The following is a 23,146-nucleotide window of genomic DNA, read 5'->3' as shown; positions in this document are numbered from 1 at the left end:
GGAAGCTTTAGGGCTCACGGAGGAGCGACATGTTGTAGTTAAGCACCGATGTTAGAATTCACACTTGACACAATACTTCGTATCGATTTCTCTTCTGTTATTCAGATGAGTGTTTATGGCCAAAACGTGTCAATAAAGATTTTGTAACAAGCAGATTCTTACTATTCAGCGGTCTTAAGCAGCATGGATGCTAAGTATTGTTTGCATCTTTACAGAAACCAGAACTGCTATAACAAGGATATGAAAGGGAAGCAGTAGTTGAAAAGAGAGTGAGACAGAGCTGAAGCTCATCCCCGATGTTATTCAATATGTACACTAGGCAATCTGTAAAGGATATCACGGAGTACACTAGCAAGGGAATTAGAATTCAGGTAGCAGAAATAAAAACTTGGAAGTTTACTGATGACACTGTAATTCTGTTAGAGACGCCAAGAGAGATATAAGGTTAGTGGAACGGGACTGACAGTGTCTTAAAAAGAGGTTACAAGATGGACATCGACAACGCAGGATATAACGGTAATGGAATGTAGTCGAATTAAATGACGCAATTCTGAGGAAACTAGTTAGGAAATGAGGCACTAAAAGTAGTAACTGAGTTTTGTTGTTTGAGCAAATGATTGCCGAAGCAGTGATTCAGATGGATACAGGTTATATATTTTTTTAAACAACGATGTACAGATTTTTTGTTAAAACTGATTGAGAGAAAGAAAATGTTGTTCTATGAAGGTGTGCCGTGTTCTTTTCTTTCTCGCAGTCAGTTTTAACTTGGATATCATGGCATTTAAACCTTCAGACCAAGTGTTTCCCCTACATACACTCTTCATCCTTATATATATAATTTTATGGTTCAAATGGCTCTGAGGTCATCAGTCACCTAGAACTTAGAACTACTTAAGCCTAACTAACCCAGGGGCAGCACACACATCAATGCCCGAGGCAGGATTCGAACCTGCGACCGTAGCAGCAGCGCGGTTCCGGACTGGAGCGCCTATATAATTTTAATCAAAAATTGTATACACAAGTGCACAAGTGTGCTATTTTGTTTTCTTCGTTGCGGTCAGTTTTAAGAGGAAAGGGAAATGTTGTATTTATGGCTTATCGACTTATGATTATACTATTACAATCCAATCCGAATCATCCGAAGCTTTGCAGTCCTACCCGTTCACACATTAAAATTATGAAAAATATTATCACTGAAGCTACAGTTCTCACACAACCAGCAGCTGGAAAGGTCTATCCTGTATCCCTTATATCAATGATCCCAACCGATTTACCCATCCATTTTAAGTGACTTTATTTCCCAATCGAGGTTTCGTTTGTAGTAACACTAGACTAGGGTCAAAATGGGAAGAAAGGAGAGTGGGAGAAAATAGATAGAGAGAGGGATCAGGAGGAGATGGAGTGGAACCGAGGGCAGAGGAGAAGATGGGAAGTTAGAGAGGGGTGGAGGAGGAGAGGTCGGATTGAAGGAGGACATAGAAGCAATTCAGAGGCGGGCTGCTGGATTTGTACCGAGCGAGGTGGCGCAGTGGTTAGCACACTGGACTCGCATTCTGGAGGACGACGGTTCAATCCCGCGCCCGGCCATCCTGATTTAGGTTTTCCGTGATTTCCCTAAATCGCTCCATGCAAATGCCAGGATGGTTCCTTTGAAAGGGCACGGCCAACTTCCTTCACCGTCCTTCCCTAATCCGATGAGGCCGATGACCTCGCTGTTTGGTCTCTTCCCCCAAACAACCGAAACCTGCTAGATTTGTTACTGGTAGGTTTGATCGTCACGCGAGTGTTACGGAAATGCTTCAGGAACTCGGGTGGGGGCCTCTAGAGGAAAGGAGGCGTTCTTTCCGTGAATCGCTACTGAGGAAATTTAGAGAACCAGCATTTGAGGCTGACTGCAGTGCAATTTTACTGCCGCCAACTTACATTTCACGGAAAGACCACAAAGATAAGATAAGAGAGATTAGGGCTCGTACAGAGGCATACAGGCAGTCATTTTTCCCTCGTTCTGTTTGGGAGTGGAACAGGAAGAGAAGATGCTAGTTGTGGTACGAGGTACCCTCCGCCACGCATCGTATGGTGGATTGCGGAGTATGTACGTAGGTGTAGATGTAGATGGACAAAGAGAGGACGGGGCAGGAGACTAGGACGAAAATAGAATTACCATACATGTTTAGCAATTGCGAAGCATTGCCGGGTTCACTAGTAGAATATTTAAAGTGTTAGGAAATCTTTTCTAAAGGTATCTGTCTGGAGTGTATCAGGTGAACCGCGGACGATAAACAGTTCAGACAAGAAGAGAAAAAAAGCTTTTGAAATGTGTCGCAACAGATGAATATTGAAGATTAGATGTTTACATTGTATAACTAATGAGGACGTACTGGATCGAACTGAGTCTGAGGATAAAAGAAATTTATGGTACAAACTGAATTAAAAATGGAATCGTGGAATCGGTTGATAGGACACATCATGGAGCATCAAGGAATCGTCAGTTTGGTAGTGTGTGTGTGTGTGTGTGTGTGTGTGTGTGTGTGTGTGTGTGTGTGTGTGTAAACGCGCGAGCGCGAGGGGTGGTATAAAATTTGTAGAGGGAGACCAATGCTCGAACACAGAAACCAGATACAAAATTGTTCGAATGGCTCTGAGCACTATGGGACTTCAACATCTGAGGTCATCAGTCCCCTAGGACTTAGAACTACTTAAACCTAACTAACCTTATGACATCACACACATCCATGACCGAGGCAGGATTCGAACCTGCGACCGTAGCGGTCGCGCGGTTCCAGAATGAAGCGCCTATAACCGCTCTACCACACCGGCCGGCGAAAGCAGATTCGAATGGATGCAGGTTGCAGTAGCTACGAAGGAATTAAAGAGACTTGAACACTATAAATTTCCTCAGAGACCAAAATCAGCCACTCTTCGGAGTGAAGATGACAACTAGAGCAGTTCTAAGAGCGTGGTGCTACGTTGTGAGTAGTTGGCAGGCCTCCTGCGCGACCTTGTGCCATCACGCGCAGGGGTCCGGTCGGCGAGACGAGTCAGTAGCCTCGGCACTGCAGGTTAGGACGCCGGCGCTCTCCGCACGGCGGCAGCCGCCACGTCTATTCCTGTATGTGTGCCGCAGCAGGGGGCGCCGCCAGCAGCCAGAGCACTGACCCAGTGGCGTGCAGCCGCCGTGTGTGGCGCCTGCCCTCGCCTGTAGCTCTGCAGCTGCTACGCTTTCCGAAATTAAGGCTTACTCTTACACAGACTCACCTGTCACCACGCAGCTGACGTGGGCCGCGACATACTTTAGAAGCTCACTCTCAGATCACAGGTGACGCGAGATTTTGAGGTCATCCGGTTCTTGGTACGCGAGCGGCTGCGAACAAGTATGACATCGCACTATAAGCTCGCTCCATGAAAATCGATATGACGCGTCGCCGTCTGCAAACGGCCCGCGACGTCCTAGGGGCATCGGCAACGAAGTAGTCATCATCATCATCATCATCATTTAAGACCGATCGCCGGCCGGAGTGGCCGGGCCGTTCTAGGCGCTACAGTCTGGAACAGCGAGACCGCTACGGTCGCAGGTTCGAATCCTGCTTCGGCCATGGATGTGTGTGACGTCCTTAGGTTAGTTAGGTTTAAGTAATTCTAAGTTCTAGGGGACTGATGATCACAGCAGTTAAGTCCCATAGTGCTCAGAGGCATTTGAACCACTTTTTTAAAGACTGATTATGCCTTTCAGCGTTCAGTCTGGAGCACAGTCTCCCTTATAAAATTTCTCCATGATCCCCTATTCAGCGCTAACATTCGTGCCTCTTCTGATGTTAAGCCTACTACTTCAAAATTATTCTTAACCGAATCCAAGTACCCTCTCATTGGTCTACCCCGACTCCTCCTACCCTCTACTGCTGAACCCATGAGTCTCTTGGGTAACCTTGCTCCTCCCATGCGTGTAACATGACCCCAACATCTAAGCCTGTTCGCCCTGACTGCTACATCTATAGAGTTCATTCCCAGTTTCTCTTTGATTTCCTCATTGCGGACACCCTCTTGCCATTGTTCCCATCTACTAGTATCTGCAATCATCCTAGCTACTTTCATATCCGTAACCTCAACCTTATTGATAAGGTAACCTGAATCTACCCAGCTTTTGCTCCCATACAACCAAGTTGGTCGAAAGATTGAACGGTGCACAGATAACTTAGTCTTGGTACTGACTTCCTTCTTGCAGAAGAGAGTAGGTCGTAGCTTAGCGCTCACTGCATTAGCTTTGCTACACCTCACTTCCAGTTCTTTCACTATGTTGCCATCCTGTGAGAATATGCATCCTAAGTACTTGAAACCGTCCAGCTGTTCTAACTTTGTTCCTCCTATTTGGCACTCAGTCCTTTTATATCTTTTCCCACTGACATTACTTTCGTTTTGGAGATACTAATCTTCATACCATAGTCCTTACATTTCTGATCTAGCTCTGAAATATTACTTTGCAGACGGCCGGGGTGGCCGAGCGATTCTAGGCGCTACAGTCTGGAACCGCGCGACCGCTACGGTCGCAGGTTCGAATCCTGCCTCGGGCATGGATGTGTGTGATGTCCTTAGGTTAGTTAGGTTTAAGTAGTTCTAAGTTCTAGGGGACTGATGACCTTAGAAGTTAAGTCCCGTAGTGCTCAGAGCCATTTGAACCATTACTTTGCAAACTTTCAATTCAATCTAAGTCATCCGCATATCGGAGACTGCTTATTTTGTGTTCAAATTTCTTAATCTCACCCAGCCAGTCTACTGTTTTCAACATATGATCCATAAATAATATGAACAATAGTGGAGACAGGTTGCAGCTTTGTCTTACCCCTGAAACTACTCTGAACCATGAACTCAATGTACCGTCAACTCTAACTGCTGCCTGACCATCTATGTACAGACCCCTAATTGCTTGAAAAAGTTTGCCTCCTATTCCATAATCTCGTAGAACAGACAATAACTTCCTCCTAGGAACCCGGTCATATGCCTTTTCTAGATCTATAAAGCATAGATACAATTCCCTGTTCCACCCGTAACGAAATGGTGTCTAAAGTTAATTGAATTTTCTCGTTATGAGAGTACTGAAAGACGATCTGCTTAATTGTTACAAAACATTCAAAAGCCAATCGTACAAAACACAAAATATTTATTCAAGACAACCGGTTTCAACAGTCTTAGATGTCATCTTTATGTCCCAAACATTTTTTTGTAGTAAAATATGTTCATTTTTGCTGAACCTCGTGCACTAGATGTCAAGTGGATAAAACTCAGCACATTGTAAACGTTTGTCATCGCTAAAATATTTAAAAATTTATATGCTGGACACATACTAAAAAGTGCGGATCCACTTTAAATGGCGTATAATACTGTTTAGTATGTGCCCAGCATATATACAGAGGTGTGCTATTGTGTACCGTATCTGTATCATGTAACAAGCATCTGTGAGCAATATGTATACGGACATGGGCTTTTGGACTAGGTGCTGTCTGTTTTTAAATATTTTAGCGATGATACAACGTTTATAACGTGCAGAGTTTTATCCCCTTGACGTCTTGCGCTTGAGGCTCAACCTAAAATGAACATGTTTTACTACAAAAAACGTTTAAAAACTGAAGATGACAGCTAAGACTGTTGGAATCGGTTGTCTTGAATAAAAAATATTTTGCACGATCTTGACTTTCGGATGGTTTGTAACAATCTTAAAGTTTGACGACACGAAAAACAACGCCGCCATAATTACGGGACGCAGAGTGCCAATAGACCTTCGGCTATTGCGGATCTTGGGAGGCCCCATTCCATGGTTTTGCACGCACAGTACCTCGGTGTAACCCTAGATAGAGCCCGCCCGGTTAGCCGTGCGGTCTAACGCACGGCTTTCCGGAGTGGGAAGGAGCGCCTGGTCCCCGGCACGAATCCGCCCGGCGGTCATGTGTCGAGGTCCGGTGACCGGCCAGTCTGTGGATGGTTTTTAGGTGGTTTTCCATCTGCCTCGGTGAATGCGGGATGATTCCCCTTATTCCACCAAACCTACATTATGTTGGCGCTTGCTGCGCACTTTCTCCACGGACGCGTACACAACCATTACTCTACCACGCAAACACAGGGTTTACACTCGTCTGGTGTAAGACGTTTTCTTGGGGGGGGGGGGGGGGTGTTCCAACCGGGGGCCGAACCTTACAATAACCCTGAAAGTGTGGTTCGGTGTGGGGCGGCGGAGGGGTGAAGTGGACTGCGGTAGTCGTGGGGTTGTGGACCACTGCGGCTGCGGCGGGGACGGAGCTTCTCCGCCGTTTGTAGGCCCCCGGTTAACATACAATACAATACAATACAATCCTAGATAGACGCCTCACTTAGAAATCACACGTCCGCGAGGTTTGGGGCAAAGCATGTGCCCGGCTGGGGGCGCTTTACCCTCTGCTAAGCCCCGTGGTGCTACGCTGCATCTAGCACTGACCCGACCAATACTAGAACATGCGGCCACTGTGTGGGGAAACGCAACCGACTGCCATATTCGCAGGCTCCAAGGTGAGCAAGGTAGAGCCTCGTGACTCGTCATGCACCTCCCGCGAGATTACCCTTGTTGTGACTTGGCAAGACAGCCAAGCCACTAGGACAGGAAGCCGAAAGGCACGCGTTTAATCTCACGCAGGCTGGCGTGAGGTCTGGAACAGGACAAGGTAATTAATATAGCCAATAACGTACGTTTCTGCTGGAATACTTAACTTTAATCCACAATTGGTGAACATCTGTCTGACGGTACATGCATCACAAGATTAATAGCAAATTATAATGGCGCCTTGCTAGGTCGTAGCAAATGACGTTGCTGAAGGCTATGCTAACTATCGTCTCGGCAAATGAGAGCGTAATTTGTCAGTGAACCATCGCTAGCAAAGTCGGCTGTACAACTGGGGCGAGTGCTAGGACGTCTCTCTAGACCTGCCGTGTGGCGGCGCTCGGTCTGCAATCACTGACAGTGGCGACACACGGGTCCGACGTATACTACCGGACCGCGGCCGATTTAAAGGCTACCACCTAGCAAGTGTGGTGTCTGGCGCTGACACCACAACCCTACTCTGAGAACTCAATCAGGGAAGAGACATCCTCCTATTACGGACAGATTTAAGCAGACTGCCCGACAGTTCTACGAAACGTCGCGGGAGCCTGACAATAAGCTGAATACAAGTCTGGGAGACCAAAAACACAGAAGAGGGACCACTAGATCGCCCGACCCGTTATGGCAGTGAAGATAGGTCAACAAGAATACACAAACAAGCTCATAATACTGAGAGAAAATACAGAGGCGTTAGATATAAAAGAGACCACATTTTCAGGAAAAGCAGGACCAGTTTTCAACAAATTTAGCCTACATAAAACGGACACATAAGACTTTCCAGGTAAGAGCGGATGCGGCGTGAAACAGCGACGGGATCAAGCATCCGTGCGAGCTCCAATCTCTCTCATTTCGTCTTCAAAGACTTTTCGCGAGATGTGCTTAGGAGGAAGCAATACACTCGTTGACTCTTGTATGGAAGTACGATCATGGAATCAGAACACCGAATCACACAGTGACGCATGTTTCTCTCGTAGCGCCTGTGTCTGAAGGTAGGTGAGCATTTCTGTGACGCTTGCGCGCTAGCTAAACGAACCTATGACGAAACGCACTGCTTTTGTTTGGATCTTCTCTACCTCATTTATTAATTCTATCTGGTTCGCGTCCCAAATTAAAGAGAAAAACTCAACCATCGGCCGGAGGAATATTTTGCAAACTACCCATTCCATGGACAGGCTACACTTGCCAAGGATCACTGTATCCGTTTGGCACCTGCCTTTCCTACGATTACTTTTATGTGTTGTTCCACTTTAAATTGCTCCGTACACGAACTCTCAGACGTGTCTAGTTTAGTTACCAATCTTGCATCCATATAACGATGGGGATTTTCGTCTATTTATTGACGGTGCATTACACCTGTTTATCTTGAGGATCAACCGCCAATCTCTGCATCAAATGTCGGACCTCTGCAGGTCTTCTACAGCATTTAGCTACAATTTTCCGGCACTGTGACATCTCTGTACGGATTGTAACGGGTAAAAGAGTAGATATTTCTATTTGTGGCTTGCGGACGGCGTACTAAACAACATTACATCGGTATTTACAGCGTGCAAATGACAAGTCGTATGTTTTTAGGTTGGTTAGTACCCCCAAGCACATATGGCAAGAGCAAGACATTAATGCTTACTTTCCCCTGGACAGCAGGTCAGGTATTGACGTGTGGGTGCAAAACGGTCAATCTATACTGCCAGGTGTAGCCTACTTACTGGTGAAGAATAAGCGTGCAGAAAGCATCAGGTCGTAAAGTTTGTGGTAAGACTGTTCGACGCAGAGAAATAACACCTAACACATTAATGTATGGGCATGTTAAGGTACCACATATAGAAACATCTGCATTTATTTCCGTTACACACTGTATATGTAACAGCATTATCCGCAAATAACCTCGGGTAACTTCGACGATGCCTAAGTTTCCACGTTATACACCAGGCCATTTATATACACTGCGAACAGTAATGGTCCTATGACACTCCCTTGGGATACGTCCGAAGTTACTTTTACGTATGACCGTTTCTCTTAGTTAATGACATGTTGTGTCCTATCTGTTAGGGACACGCCTTCAATTCAGTCAAAAAGGTAGTGTGATATTCTGCACGTAATGTTTAATGCTTTGGTGACAGTGAGGAACTGTATCGGATATCTGCCGGAAGTTTAAGAACACGGGCATCACCCTGGGCGCCAGTATCTGCTACATTGTGCGTCTTGAGTACAAACAGGGCAAGCTAGGTTTCACAACGAGCTGTTTGCGAAATCCGTGTTGATTCTTTCAGAGCAGATTTTCAGTCTCGAAACAGGACATAACACGCGAGAAATGAAATGAAATGAAATACGCGAGAATAAACTGTGTTACAGAATTTTGCATGAGGGGCACATTCTATTACGCCTGTCCGTTTGACGACCTCAAGCGTTTAAGCTCGACCATGGCCTTGCGTAGTTTCTGAAAGGCAACTGCCTGAAATGGTTTACGCAAACAGTGGAACAATTACACTACGAAGCTAGAACCAATTCGGTGGCGCTCGACTTTTAATATAACTTTACCCGACAAAGTACTGAACATCCCCTTCAAAAAGTATTCTGGCCGCTTTGGAGCGTTGTATATGGTGCTGAACTGGCACGTGGCGGTCATGTGACCCGTCAAAATTGGCGTGGCATGCCAGTCAAGTAGTGCGTATACGCCACTCAGCTGCACGGTATCAGTGCAATAACATGCGTACACATGGAAACAAGACATAAAGGCAGGAATACGTTGGTTAGTTAGTTAGTTACAGGTTCCATAAATCATCTGAACGACTGTTTTATCGAAATGATTTGGAACGAGTCTGTTTGCAGGATAACAGACTGCCAGTTTTTAAATAGTAGTTCGTCCATGGAATAAATGGAGTTGTCCAGGAGAAATGATTCAGGTAAGATATAAAAATTTGTTTTGCTATCTGTCAGACATTTCATGATATTGAGCAAATGATCAAAATATTTTGTTGGTGCATACGGAACTCCTTTCTGAGCAACTGACAGCTTTAATAATGAATTCTGAGCAACTGACAGCTTTAATAACGGACAGTAAAGATAAATTTTTCCTCTAGTGTTGCAGGTATGGACATCACTATTTTCTCAAATTGTGATGGATTGTTTCTGATGACTTTCATCAGCCAATATAGGTATCGTGTTTGGAGCTGCCCACGACCACATCGTGAGAGAAGTTGCCCAATTTGATGACGTGGTCAACGCAGGCTGCCCAATGTGCCTACAAGAAATGATGTGCGATGTATAGTTGCCGGAGACGAGTGTCGCACCTTGTCAATGACAATGAGTTTCCAGCACAACAATCATTGTTTCTGTCATGCTAGTGAATGCACATCCATGTCAACTAGTTTTCAAGCGAACACTGCGAAGGGAACTGCATTCGGTGGACATTTGGAAACAGGTACCTTGTAAAAGGCCACTGCTCGTAGTGATTCATAACGCTGGACGTCTTCAAGGGCCCAAACAACGAAGAAACTGGACAGTAGTTAACTGGAGGTGGTAATGGTCCTATGACACTCCCTTGGGATACGTCCGAAGTTACTTTTACGTATGACCGTTTCTCTTAGTTAATGACATGTTGTGTCCTATCTGTTAGGGACACGCCTTCAATTCAGTCAAAAAGGTAGTGTGATATTCTGCACGTAATGTTTAATGCTTTGGTGACAGTGAGGAACTGTATCGGATATCTGCCGGAAGTTTAAGAACACGGGCATCACCCTGGGCGCCAGTATCTGCTACATTGTGCGTCTTGAGTACAAACAGGGCAAGCTAGGTTTCACAACGAGCTGTTTGCGAAATCCGTGTTGATTCTTTCAGAGCAGATTTTCAGTCTCGAAACAGGACATAACACGCGAGAAATGAAATGAAATGAAATACGCGAGAATAAACTGTGTTACAGAATTTTGCATGAGGGGCACATTCTATTACGCCTGTCCGTTTGACGACCTCAAGCGTTTAAGCTCGACCATGGCCTTGCGTAGTTTCTGAAAGGCAACTGCCTGAAATGGTTTACGCAAACAGTGGAACAATTACACTACGAAGCTAGAACCAATTCGGTGGCGCTCGACTTTTAATATAACTTTACCCGACAAAGTACTGAACATCCCCTTCAAAAAGTATTCTGGCCGCTTTGGAGCGTTGTATATGGTGCTGAACTGGCACGTGGCGGTCATGTGACCCGTCAAAATTGGCGTGGCATGCCAGTCAAGTAGTGCGTATACGCCACTCAGCTGCACGGTATCAGTGCAATAACATGCGTACACGTGGAAACAAGACATAAAGGCAGGAATACGTTGGTTAGTTAGTTAGTTACAGGTTCCATAAATCATCTGAACGACTGTTTTATCGAAATGATTTGGAACGAGTCTGTTTGCAGGATAACAGACTGCCAGTTTTTAAATAGTAGTTCGTCCATGGAATAAATGGAGTTGTCCAGGAGAAATGATTCAGGTAAGATATAAAAATTTGTTTTGCTATCTGTCAGACATTTCATGATATTGAGCAAATGATCAAAATATTTTGTTGGTGCATACGGAACTCCTTTCTGAGCAACTGACAGCTTTAATAATGAATTCTGAGCAACTGACAGCTTTAATAACGGACAGTAAAGATAAATTTTTCCTCTAGTGTTGCAGGTATGGACATCACTATTTTCTCAAATTGTGATGGATTGTTTCTGATGACTTTCATCAGCCAATATAGGTATCGTGTTTGGAGCTGCCCACGACCACATCGTGAGAGAAGTTGCCCAATTTGATGACGTGGTCAACGCAGGCTGCCCAATGTGCCTACAAGAAATGATGTGCGATGTATAGTTGCCGGAGACGAGTGTCGCACCTTGTCAATGACAATGAGTTTCCAGCACAACAATCATTGTTTCTGTCATGCTAGTGAATGCACATCCATGTCAACTAGTTTTCAAGCGAACACTGCGAAGGGAACTGCATTCGGTGGACATTTGGAAACAGGTACCTTGTAAAAGGCCACTGCTCGTAGTGATTCATAACGCTGGACGTCTTCAAGGGCCCAAACAACGAAGAAACTGGACAGTAGTTAACTGGAGGTGGTAATGGTCCTATGACACTCCCTTGGGATACGTCCGAAGTTACTTTTACGTATGACCGTTTCTCTTAGTTAATGACATGTTGTGTCCTATCTGTTAGGGACACGCCTTCAATTCAGTCAAAAAGGTAGTGTGATATTCTGCACGTAATGTTTAATGCTTTGGTGACAGTGAGGAACTGTATCGGATATCTGCCGGAAGTTTAAGAACACGGGCATCACCCTGGGCGCCAGTATCTGCTACATTGTGCGTCTTGAGTACAAACAGGGCAAGCTAGGTTTCACAACGAGCTGTTTGCGAAATCCGTGTTGATTCTTTCAGAGCAGATTTTCAGTCTCGAAACAGGACATAACACGCGAGAAATGAAATGAAATGAAATACGCGAGAATAAACTGTGTTACAGAATTTTGCATGAGGGGCACATTCTATTACGCCTGTCCGTTTGACGACCTCAAGCGTTTAAGCTCGACCATGGCCTTGCGTAGTTTCTGAAAGGCAACTGCCTGAAATGGTTTACGCAAACAGTGGAACAATTACACTACGAAGCTAGAACCAATTCGGTGGCGCTCGACTTTTAATATAACTTTACCCGACAAAGTACTGAACATCCCCTTCAAAAAGTATTCTGGCCGCTTTGGAGCGTTGTATATGGTGCTGAACTGGCACGTGGCGGTCATGTGACCCGTCAAAATTGGCGTGGCATGCCAGTCAAGTAGTGCGTATACGCCACTCAGCTGCACGGTATCAGTGCAATAACATGCGTACACATGGAAACAAGACATAAAGGCAGGAATACGTTGGTTAGTTAGTTAGTTACAGGTTCCATAAATCATCTGAACGACTGTTTTATCGAAATGATTTGGAACGAGTCTGTTTGCAGGATAACAGACTGCCAGTTTTTAAATAGTAGTTCGTCCATGGAATAAATGGAGTTGTCCAGGAGAAATGATTCAGGTAAGATATAAAAATTTGTTTTGCTATCTGTCAGACATTTCATGATATTGAGCAAATGATCAAAATATTTTGTTGGTGCATACGGAACTCCTTTCTGAGCAACTGACAGCTTTAATAATGAATTCTGAGCAACTGACAGCTTTAATAACGGACAGTAAAGATAAATTTTTCCTCTAGTGTTGCAGGTATGGACATCACTATTTTCTCAAATTGTGATGGATTGTTTCTGATGACTTTCATCAGCCAATATAGGTATCGTGTTTGGAGCTGCCCACGACCACATCGTGAGAGAAGTTGCCCAATTTGATGACGTGGTCAACGCAGGCTGCCCAATGTGCCTACAAGAAATGATGTGCGATGTATAGTTGCCGGAGACGAGTGTCGCACCTTGTCAATGACAATGAGTTTCCAGCACAACAATCATTGTTTCTGTCATGCTAGTGAATGCACATCCATGTCAACTAGTTTTCAAGCGAACACTGCGAAGGGAACTGCATTCGGTGGACATTTGGAAACAGGTACCTTGTAAAAGGCCACTGCTCGTAGTGATTCATAACGCTGGACGTCTTCAAGGGCCCAAACAACGAAGAAACTGGACAGTAGTTAACTGGAGGTGGGTAGTGTGAACCGACAACTTGCTATTTTGCCTGTTTCAAACGATGCAAGGCGTCCAGTATACCGCAGTGTGCAGAGAGTGTTGTTAATTCTGGACATGGTTTTGTGAAATTTATGAAGGGTTTTTCGTATGCCCCCCACATTCAGGTTGCCGTGAAAATGTACTAAAATGTTTAGTTCAACGTGCCCGGTAACCAAATGTTATCTTTTCTAATCTCTTTACGACGAGTATCATGCGAACACTCCCGTCCCCAAGATTACAATAGCTATGTTCACAGGGCTACACGCATATCTTCCTGGTGTGACGAACGCACAGGTACCATAATCACATCTCCACTAGTTCGCTAAAATCCCATTGAAAAGTTTGAGACTATTTCGAACAGTGGGTAAAATGTAGGGATGGGCCCCCCTCCCCGCTATTTGCTAGTTCTTTAGGGTCTAATGACGAATGTGTGGCTTCAGTTGGATATGATAGAAATGAAGAAACCCTTGGACTCTCTCCCTCGCCAAATTAAGGACATCATCGAGTAAAACAGAAGTCATATCTGGCATTCGCCAAGGTAATGTCACAGGCCCTCTGCTGTTCCTGATCCATATAAACGATTTAGGAAACAATCTGGGCAGCCCACATAGACTGTTTGCAGGTGATTGCATTTAATGTTTGGTAAAGTCACCAGATGATCAAAACCAATTGCAAAATGATTTCGACGAGATATCTGTACGGTACGAAAAGTGGCAGTTGTTTCTAAATAAATAAAAGTGTGAAGTCATCCAAATGAGTAACATAAGGGGTCCGCTAAATCTCAGTACACGTTAAAGCATCCAAATCTAAAGGCCGTAAATTCAACTAAATACTTAGGCATTGATATTATGAATAACTTACATTGGAACGATGAAGTAGTTAATGTACTGGGAAAAAACAAAACAAAGACTGTGATTTATTGCCAGAATACTTAGAAAGCGCAACAGGTCCACTGAAGAGACTGCTTACACCACGCTTGTCCGCCCTGTTAAGGAGTACTGCTGTGCGGTGTGGGATCCGGATCAGGTGGAACTCCCGGACGACATCAAACAAGTCCAACGAAGGGCAGCTCGTTTTATTTTATCATGAAATATGGAAGAAAGTACCACGAAATCGTAACCGGATAGAATCCGAATACCGTATTATCGACTGTGACGTACACCAACCAACGACATTGTATCTGTTAGGGAGTTTTCCAGCTAAAAAAATGGCTCAAATGGCTCTGAGCACTATGGGACTTAACTGCTGAGGTCATCAGTCCCCTAGAACTTAGAACTGCTTAAACCTAACTAACCTAAGGACATCACACACATCCATGCCGGAGGCAGGATTCGAACCTGCGACCGTAGAGATCGCGCGGTTCCAGACTGTAGCGCCTAGAATCGCTCGGCCACGCAGAGCCGGATTTCCAGCTAAATTTCGCCTCAAACATATGATTGCAAACGCACAGGACAAAGTTCACTCAAGTGATGCTCTTAATAAACTGACAACGTGGCGGTAGGCAGTACGTTCCGCATAGAAATAAAACTACCGACGAAGGAAGGAGGAAGTGGCCCTCACAAACTGACGGTACAAAAGAGAGAACATCTTGGACAAAAACATAGCATGTAGCTCTTAAGCAAAGAAAGAAAATGAGGAGCACCGGCGGCTGTAAAAGACAAGAGCGGTAATAGTGAAACTATTTTAGTCTCACACCAAAGACAGCGTCCCTCAATCACCACTGTCCACACGGGAGCTACACCCTACACACAGCAGCTGCCGACTGCTGTGCCCGAGCGGCTCTAGACCCTTCAGTCCGGAACCGCGCTGCTGCTACGGTCGCAGGTTCGAATCCGGCCTCGGGCATGGATGTGTGTGATGTTCTTAGGTTAGTTACGTTTAAGTAGTTCTAAGTTCTAGGGGACTGATGACCACAGATGCCCGAGGCAGGATTCGAACCTGCGACCGTTGCGGTCGCTCGGTTCCAGACTGTAGCGCCTAGAACCGCACGGCCACTCCGGCCGGCTATCGTTTATCACAAGATATATTATACTCTGGTAGAAATATAACGACTGATAGTTATTTCAGCTCGGTTCCACTGGCTAACGAATTGGTGAGCAAAAGAACAACTTTAGTTGGTACTCTCAAAAAGAATAAAAAAGAAGTCGCTCCTTTGATCCTAGATACTAAAATACGAGCAACACCCAGCATTATATTTGGTTTTCATGAGAACAAGGTTCTGGTTTCCTGTATACCAAAGAAAAATGAGAAAAAAGTTGTGCTTGTGCCAAGTACGCTCCATGACTATGATCAGATCGATCCAACAATTGGGGAACACGCAAAACCTGAAACCATCACGTATTATAATCGGACAAAAGGAGGTGTCGATATGGTGGACCGACTGAAAGACGAATATTCCGTGGTTGGAGTAGCATGTAGGTGGCCGCTGAGATTATTATTTTCTATTTTAAATGTTAGTGACATAAAGAGTCAAATAATATACAAAGATAATACGAATGTATTTATTCCTAGAAGACAGTACTTGAAAACGCTGGCGTTAGAGCTAACAAGACCACAAATTGTGCTTAGGACTACAATGCAAACCTTGTATCATCCTCTACAGCAAGTTATAAAACGATTTACCGATGAAACTGAAGTTTCAGACGCTGAGAAACCCAGTGACATATGTCAAGTCTGTCCAAGATGCAAAAATCGGTAGACAAAACAGGCTTGTATCCATTGTCAAACATTTTTGTGTAATGAACATGCTGTAGCATTATGTGATACGTGCAAAGCTCAAATATATGATGAAGATTAAATCACCGAAGTTAAATAATAAGAAATACTTGTTTCCTATGTTTTTTCTTTTTTTTTTGTAAGTACCTCAGAAGACGCGATTATAATTATCTTAAGATTATTACCAACAATATAGATAAACTCATTATTTTGCACTGCAAATAAATGTATTAAATACTAAAATATGAGTGTTTTCTTGTAAAAATAAAATCAAACTAATTTACACATTTCCGACTGCTTGTTGAGTATGAGCAAAATGCTCCAAAGGCGAGCAATCGTGTCAACTTTTAAAGGCGCGAGTTCTCGCGGGTTAATAACGAAACTACCACATTTAAATACGCGAATTCTCGTTCATTAGAGGAGTGATCTGTTCCAATTTATGCTACGCCTGGGGTCCACCAGTGAGTTTTTAATCCAAAATACGAAGCAAATAGTTAAGGTCCCTCGCATAACAGGTCTCAAAATACTGGAAAAAAGAATGTGAATATCTGGTGAATTCAATCTTGAAAGTAACTGCTTGTAACTTATAAACAGCTGCATGACCCTGAAATTACGAAAGGACGAAGTGCAGCATCGCATCGACGTCGAGGCCGCTAGGACCTAAGTATTCTGAATCTGAGTGACATAAACGTGTAAAATTTCTCTTGCTTCAGCAACACTCGGTAATGAGAACAAAAAGGTTTGTATTCGCCTCTGTAAATGTTAAAAACTGATTTCTCGCTTCGTTTTCTTATCTTTCATGTCATCCGTATGAAACTGCGGCCGAGTGAACTCTACCCTGCGTAAATCAAAGAAGGCCCGCTGCGATGGCCGTTACGTTACAGCGCGGTGCTTGTCTGCGATAGCAAGAGTATCGATTTCGCCCGACTGCGCCATAGCTGCACATTAGTATTTACCAGTTATGCAGATAAATTAAACGTTCAGTTGCTGTTCAGTTGTCTTTGGGTTGCTATTATTATGCTGTTGTCATCTAGGGCTGCTAAGCTGCATTTGGGATTTCTGTAATCTGCTTTTACAACTACAGTTAAACATTATTCAGTGAAAGTGAATTATTTATCTACTGAAAGTGTATATACACAATTTCAAGAAGTGTATCTTTTTTGAGGTAGAATGTTAAAGTGACTTTTGGAAACACTATATTTTTTACTGCCATTCAAAAATACGGCTGGTAAAATTGTTCGACATAGCTTAACCACAAATGGGTGCAAAGGATTAATCAAGCTAAAATGATGATTTATGTCGTTCTCTATACTGATGCACAAATTCGAATCTGAACAAACAATAAAATGACTACGGATATTTTCACAGCTACTGACTTACCAATACCAACTTAGTTTATAGAGAGTCTTTGAAAGATTCATTATTATAATAACCGCTGAATAAGACACAACAAAGGAACTGCATATCACTTATTATACGACTTCAAGTATTACGAAGGTGAGCCGAAACTAAAACTTCGGCGGATTGCTTAAATAACTACATTGTACCAAGATAATATTCCGGTAAGGAGGTGAAATTCCGCAAAATCGGGAAAGGATAGATGAGAAAGACGATTTTGGTGTTCTTTATGAAACCATCCGCGTACCCGCCTCAACAAGGACCTTAATTGGCTAAGAAGGTTATTAACGACTGTAGGTGGTATACGGGAGGATGCACTTGAGACTACGTGCATTGTGCAAGAGCAGGTGAAATTGTGTATCATAACATCAGAGTTACCTCGCCCCACATCAGTACCTGCCCAACGCAACTCGTGGCGGAACAACATAATGAAGCAGTGGGGTGGGCTTACCTGTCGTCACATTTCCACGTGGCTTGGCGCCCAGGATAGCTAAGTTAACGTTCGCCTTGCGTCCGTCGATGATGGGGTTTGGATCCTTGCACGCCCTTTCTGCCGCAGTGCGGTCGCCCATTATCACCTGTAACAACGGAGAACATTCATTACTGCAAGACACAGATTCTGATTCAACAGTGCTGATGGTCGTGACTTGACACAACTACTAACAAGACAGAGGCAGGAAATAGGTAAGCAAAAGAAAACAACCATTTGATTGCCAAAGACTCTGTACATGGAATAGAGCTGCACTGGCACTTATGAAAATGTCTAATTCTAATTGTAGATGTTTTGTATTTCAATGGTGCAAGTTTTTTGCAGTTCACCAGCAATACCTTGTGCTGTTCTTTTTGAGAGAATTAGTCAACTCCCTGATCAAAACGTAAAGGGTACTTCCCGCTAGTCTAGAATCTCGAAATATGCAAGGTTTCACTGTACAAGCATAGGAAACAATCCGAAAATTGTGAATTTACAATTATATCACACGAAAATGTTTTCTTTCCATTTGTTACCAGACCGAAAAGTGGTTCAAATGGCTCTGAGCACTACGGGACTTAACTTCTAGCCCGCATCTCGTGCTCGTGCGGTAGCGTTCTCGCTTCCCACGCCCGGGTTCCCGGGTTCGATTCCCGGCGGGGTCAGGGATTTTCTCTGCCTCGTGATGGCTGGGTGTTGTGTGCTGTCCTTAGGTTAGTTAGGTTTAAGTAGTTCTAAGTTCTATGGGACTGATGACCATAGATGTTAAGTCTCATAGTGCTCAGAGCCATTTGAACATTTGAACTTAACTTCTGAGGTCATCAGTCCCCTAGAACTTAGAACTACTTAAACCTAACTAACCTAAGGACATCGCACACATCGATGCCCAAGGCAGGATTCGAACCTGCGATCGTAGCGGCTGCGCGGTTCCAGACTGTAGCGCCTCGAACTGCTCGGCCACCCCGGCCGGCTTACCAGACGGACTGTCTGTCAGTTTTCTCAGGAACTGGTAGACGTATTAAGTTGGAAGTTATGTTACGTACTAAGGTCTATGGTCCCTTTGTGACATAATAAACGTTAGCTTTTATGTCAACATAATCAAAAAATACGGCCATTTATGTCGCATACTCGTAAACTCAATCATCAAAGCCTGTACTTCCCATTGACCTACAATCATGAAACTTGGAAGAAGGTGGTTTTACAGTACAAGTAAAGGAAAAAGATCTGAAGATTGATAATTCGTAATTACATCTTACGAGAAAATCTATTTTTTTGTAATTTGTTATCCGACTGTCCGACTGTCTCTGCCCATCTGTGCGGTATCGATACCGATAACAGGCAAGAATGGCCGAGATCGTTGATTCCCAGGTGAATGAAATGCCTAAACACATAATTGTTCTCCAGAGCGCGAATGTTACTCACACTTTGCTTAAAAAAATAAAACATAAAATAAAAAAATACGGCGAGCCCGTCCCTGGCACGAATCCGCCCGGCGGATTTGTATCGAGGTCCGGCGAGCCGGCCAGTCTGTGGATGGTTTTTAGGCGGTTTTCCATCAGCGTCGGCAAATGTGGACTTACTCCGCCTCTCAGCTACACTATGTCGGCGATTGCAGCGCAAACAAGTTCTCCATGTACGCGCACACCACCATTACTCTACCACGCAAACATAGAGGTTACATTCGTCTGGTTGGGTTGTTTTGGGGAAGGAGACCAGACAGCGAGGTCATCGGTCTCATCGGATTAGGGAAGGATGAGGAAGGAAGTCGGCCGTGCCCTTTTCAAAGGAACCATCCCGGCATTTGCCTGGAGCGATTTAGGAAAATCACGGAAAACATAAATTAGGATGGCCGGACGCGGGATTGAACCGTCGTCCTCCCGAATGCGAGTCCAGTGTGGTAACCACTGCGCCACCTCGCTCGGTACATTCGTCTGGTATGAGATGTACCCTGTGGAGGGGGGGGGGGGGGGGGCGTCCACCGGGGCCGGCCGGAGTGGGCGAGCGCTTCTAGGCGCTACAGTCTGGAACCGCGCGACTGCGACGGTCGCAGGTTCGAATCCTGCCTCGGGCATGGATGTGTGTGATGTCCTTAGGTTAGTCAGGTTTAAGTAGTTCTAAGTTCTAGGGGACTGATGACCTCAGAAGTTAAGTCCCATAGTGCTCAGAGCCATTTGAACCGTTTGAACCACCGGGGGTCGAACCGCACAATAACCCTCGGTTCGGTGTGGGTCGGCGGACGTGTGAAGTGGACTGCGGTAGTCGTCGTGGTGTTGTGGACCACTGCGGCTGCGGCGGGGATGGAGCCTCTCCGTCGTTTCTAGGTACCCGGTTAACATAACGTAACCACTGGGCGACGGAGGCGGTCGGGGTGTAGATGAGGACCGTACCGTATTTTGTAGAACCTCGCGTGACACCTGCCCACAGAATAAGGAGCGTAATGCAGCAGCGGAGCGGGAGTCGTGCGGAGGTCGGGTTCGAAAGCAGCGCCGGCGCCGAAGGCCACAGCTGCGCGCAGCCCGTGGTGCGGTGCAGTTTATTTACACAGGCGGCACGGCGCGCCGCGGAAACGGCGGCCCGCGTTGAAAACACCGGCGGCCGCGGCGTTGCGTCACACGGGGACAGAGACAGCGACAGGACAGCACAGAGAGAGACAGGTAGCGGAAGCTCCGCTGGAGTGCCGGCGCAGCAGATGGGAGGCAGGGCGCCGCCAGGTGCCAGGTGGGCAGCCACGCGTCTGCCGACTCACCGGCCGCACTTTCTCTCCGCTTCCATTCGTGGAAGGAAGGTTAGAGGTAAACTTCCATCCGTGGTCTAGCTCTCTAGTGGCGGCGCAACAGGTCAGTTGCCCAAGCAAACGAGTCAACCTGGTTCAGGACATTTTGAACGCAGTGTGACAGAGTTGTTTTAACCCTTAAGTGAGCCGTGGGAAACATGCTTCCCACTACAATGAACTCGCTCCTAGTCCCGTGGGATTCACAGTTCCCACCTCTGTACGGTGCTACCACCTAGTGAACAGTGTAGGGTACTACTTCCAATCGGAAGTTTCCGCCGTTTTTGCTGTACCTTCTTGCAGAGGCATTGTACAGCTGAGTGTTGCTCTGTAGAGGAGCCTTTCAGTACTGTTTGCGTGGCATTTTGCGATTTTTTCCTCAAAGCTATAGTATAAGGTAAATTCTTTTGATTTACCCAAATTTATAAAGGAAAACTTAAAATTTGAACGAGCAGAATTCCAGTTTGAAACAAAAGGAACCATTTCTGCAGTAAAATGGATGGATAACCGTCCAGTCACTTACCTGTCCTCAATTCATGACCCATGAGAAACAGCCACAGAGAAAAGGAAAAACAGGGATGGTACTAGTACAGTTTTCTTGTCCTCACGTTGTGGCTGAATACAACAAAATAATGGGTAGTGTCGATAAGTTTGATCAAACGAGACAGGTATGCTATTGCCAGACGTTCTGTAAAAAGTTGGCACAGAATATTTTATTTCCTGGTGGACGTTCCTGCAGTGAACAGTTTTATCTTGTGGAAAATAAGTAAAAGAGAAAGTGGACAGCATGATCAGCTCACATACAGGATCCATCTAGCCAGACAACTGATCGCTGGCTTCTCATCCCAAAAAAGGTGTGAACAAAAACCTGTCTTTCTGGCAAAAAGGGGTAAAGTACCTGAAGATTTTCGTCATGTGGCTGTAGGGGAGCATTAACCCATTTTAGGAGAAACCTACTGGAAGTGCCGTCATTGTAGTACCAAAGCTGCGGAAAGGAGCACTCGCTGTGTTTATACATATTGTCAAATACCACTTTGCATAGACCCATGTTTCAGAAAATTTCATGGCAAGTAATTGTGAACAATCATTGTAACAAGAGAAGTAAATGTATCAAATAAATATGACATATATTGAAAAAGTTGTTTTTGTTATTTAACTCCAAGGAAGGGCAGTAGGAAGAATAATTCCCACCTTGTTGTGTGACCTCACTTTCACAGTTGGAGCAAATTTGATATTCTGTATGATAAATATACCTATCTGTTAACTACTATCTGCTCTCCATTCATTAAAAAAAACTGCTCAATATTTTGCCCACGAAAGGGTTAAGAAAAGAGCCGAGGATCGAGGTCGGGATGAATGGCCGCTTATATGAAGCATCTTCGCCTGAAAACGGATCGTCTACTAAGACAATGCTGTTCGATCCCCTCCATGCCTCTAGCGCCCGATGTTGGCATAACAGAGACGAAGGTGAGCTCGCTTCGGAGAGGGGAATTCAAGCAATTATTTTTTCTCCGTAGCTGAACGGTCGCCAACGGCCTTGCTGCAGCGGTAACACCGATTCCCTTCAGAACACCGAAGCTAAGCGCTGTCGGGCTGGGCTAGTACTTGGAGGGTGACCATAAGGTCTGCTGAGCGCTGTTGGCGTGCGGGGTTCTCTCAGCCTTTGTGAGGAAAACTGAGGAGCTACTTAATTGAGAAGTAGCGACTCTGGTCTCGTCAACTGACATACGACCGGAAGAACGGTGTGCTGAGCAAATGCCCCTCCATACCCGCGTCCAGTGACGCCTGTGGGCTAAGGATGACCCGGCGGCCGGTCGGTACTGCTGAGCCTTCACCGACTATTCGGGAGGAGTTTGGTTTCTAGATGAACTGTCGGCTTGCACGACTACCATGTGGATGGCCTCGATGCCGTATGCGGCACTACCACATATTTTTCCTTAGTGGGAAAAGTGGAATGAGGTGAATTCAGGCTCGTGAGGCCAATCGAGCAACTACTTATGTGTGAAGGCAGCAATATACACTGTTCCACATTTGGTAAGGGGGCGTCCAGTAAATAAGTAATTCGATTTTGGCGTTTTCAAAAAATGGCTCTGAGCACTATGGGACTTAACATCGGAGGTCATCAGTCCCCTAGAACTTAGAACTAGTTAAACCGAACTAACCTAAGGACATCACACACATCCATGCCCGAGGCAGGATTCGAACCTGCGACCGTAGCGGTCGCGCGATTCCAGACTGAAGCGCCTAGAACCGCTCGGCCACACAGGCGCGTCAGTCTGGAACCGCGCGACCGCTACGGTCGCAGGTTCGAATCCTGCCTCGGGCATGGATGTGTGTGATGTCCTTAGGTTAGTTCGGTTTAAGTAGTTCTTAGTTCTAGGGGACTGATGACCTCAGATGTCAAGTCCCATAGTGCTCAGAGCCATGTGAACCACACAGGCCTGCTTTGGCGTTTTTTCGACCCCCTGCCCCCTTGGTGAGATGTCGTGAGATGTCATGTCAGA

The 23,146-nt window shown here is 45.2% G+C and overlaps 1 protein-coding gene across 1 annotated transcript in view; it reads right to left on the bottom strand.

The window, feature by feature from the left end:
* LOC126416490 (RNA-binding protein 24-B-like) overlaps window positions 1-23,146 on the bottom strand; it is a 355,325-nt gene that overhangs the window by 195,612 nt on the left and 136,567 nt on the right. The window contains exon 2 of the mRNA XM_050084231.1: window positions 17,855-17,981. Within this exon, the coding sequence (XP_049940188.1) occupies window positions 17,855-17,981 (127 nt within the window). The remainder of the gene's footprint in view (window positions 1-17,854; window positions 17,982-23,146) is intronic.

The sequence above is a fragment of the Schistocerca serialis genome, chromosome 1, assembly GCF_023864345.2.
Source record: "Schistocerca serialis cubense isolate TAMUIC-IGC-003099 chromosome 1, iqSchSeri2.2, whole genome shotgun sequence".
NCBI classification, from domain to species: Eukaryota; Metazoa; Arthropoda; class Insecta; order Orthoptera; family Acrididae; genus Schistocerca; species Schistocerca serialis.
Note: the sequence above shows the minus strand (reverse complement) of the source record. Positions and strands in the feature narration are given on the sequence as shown.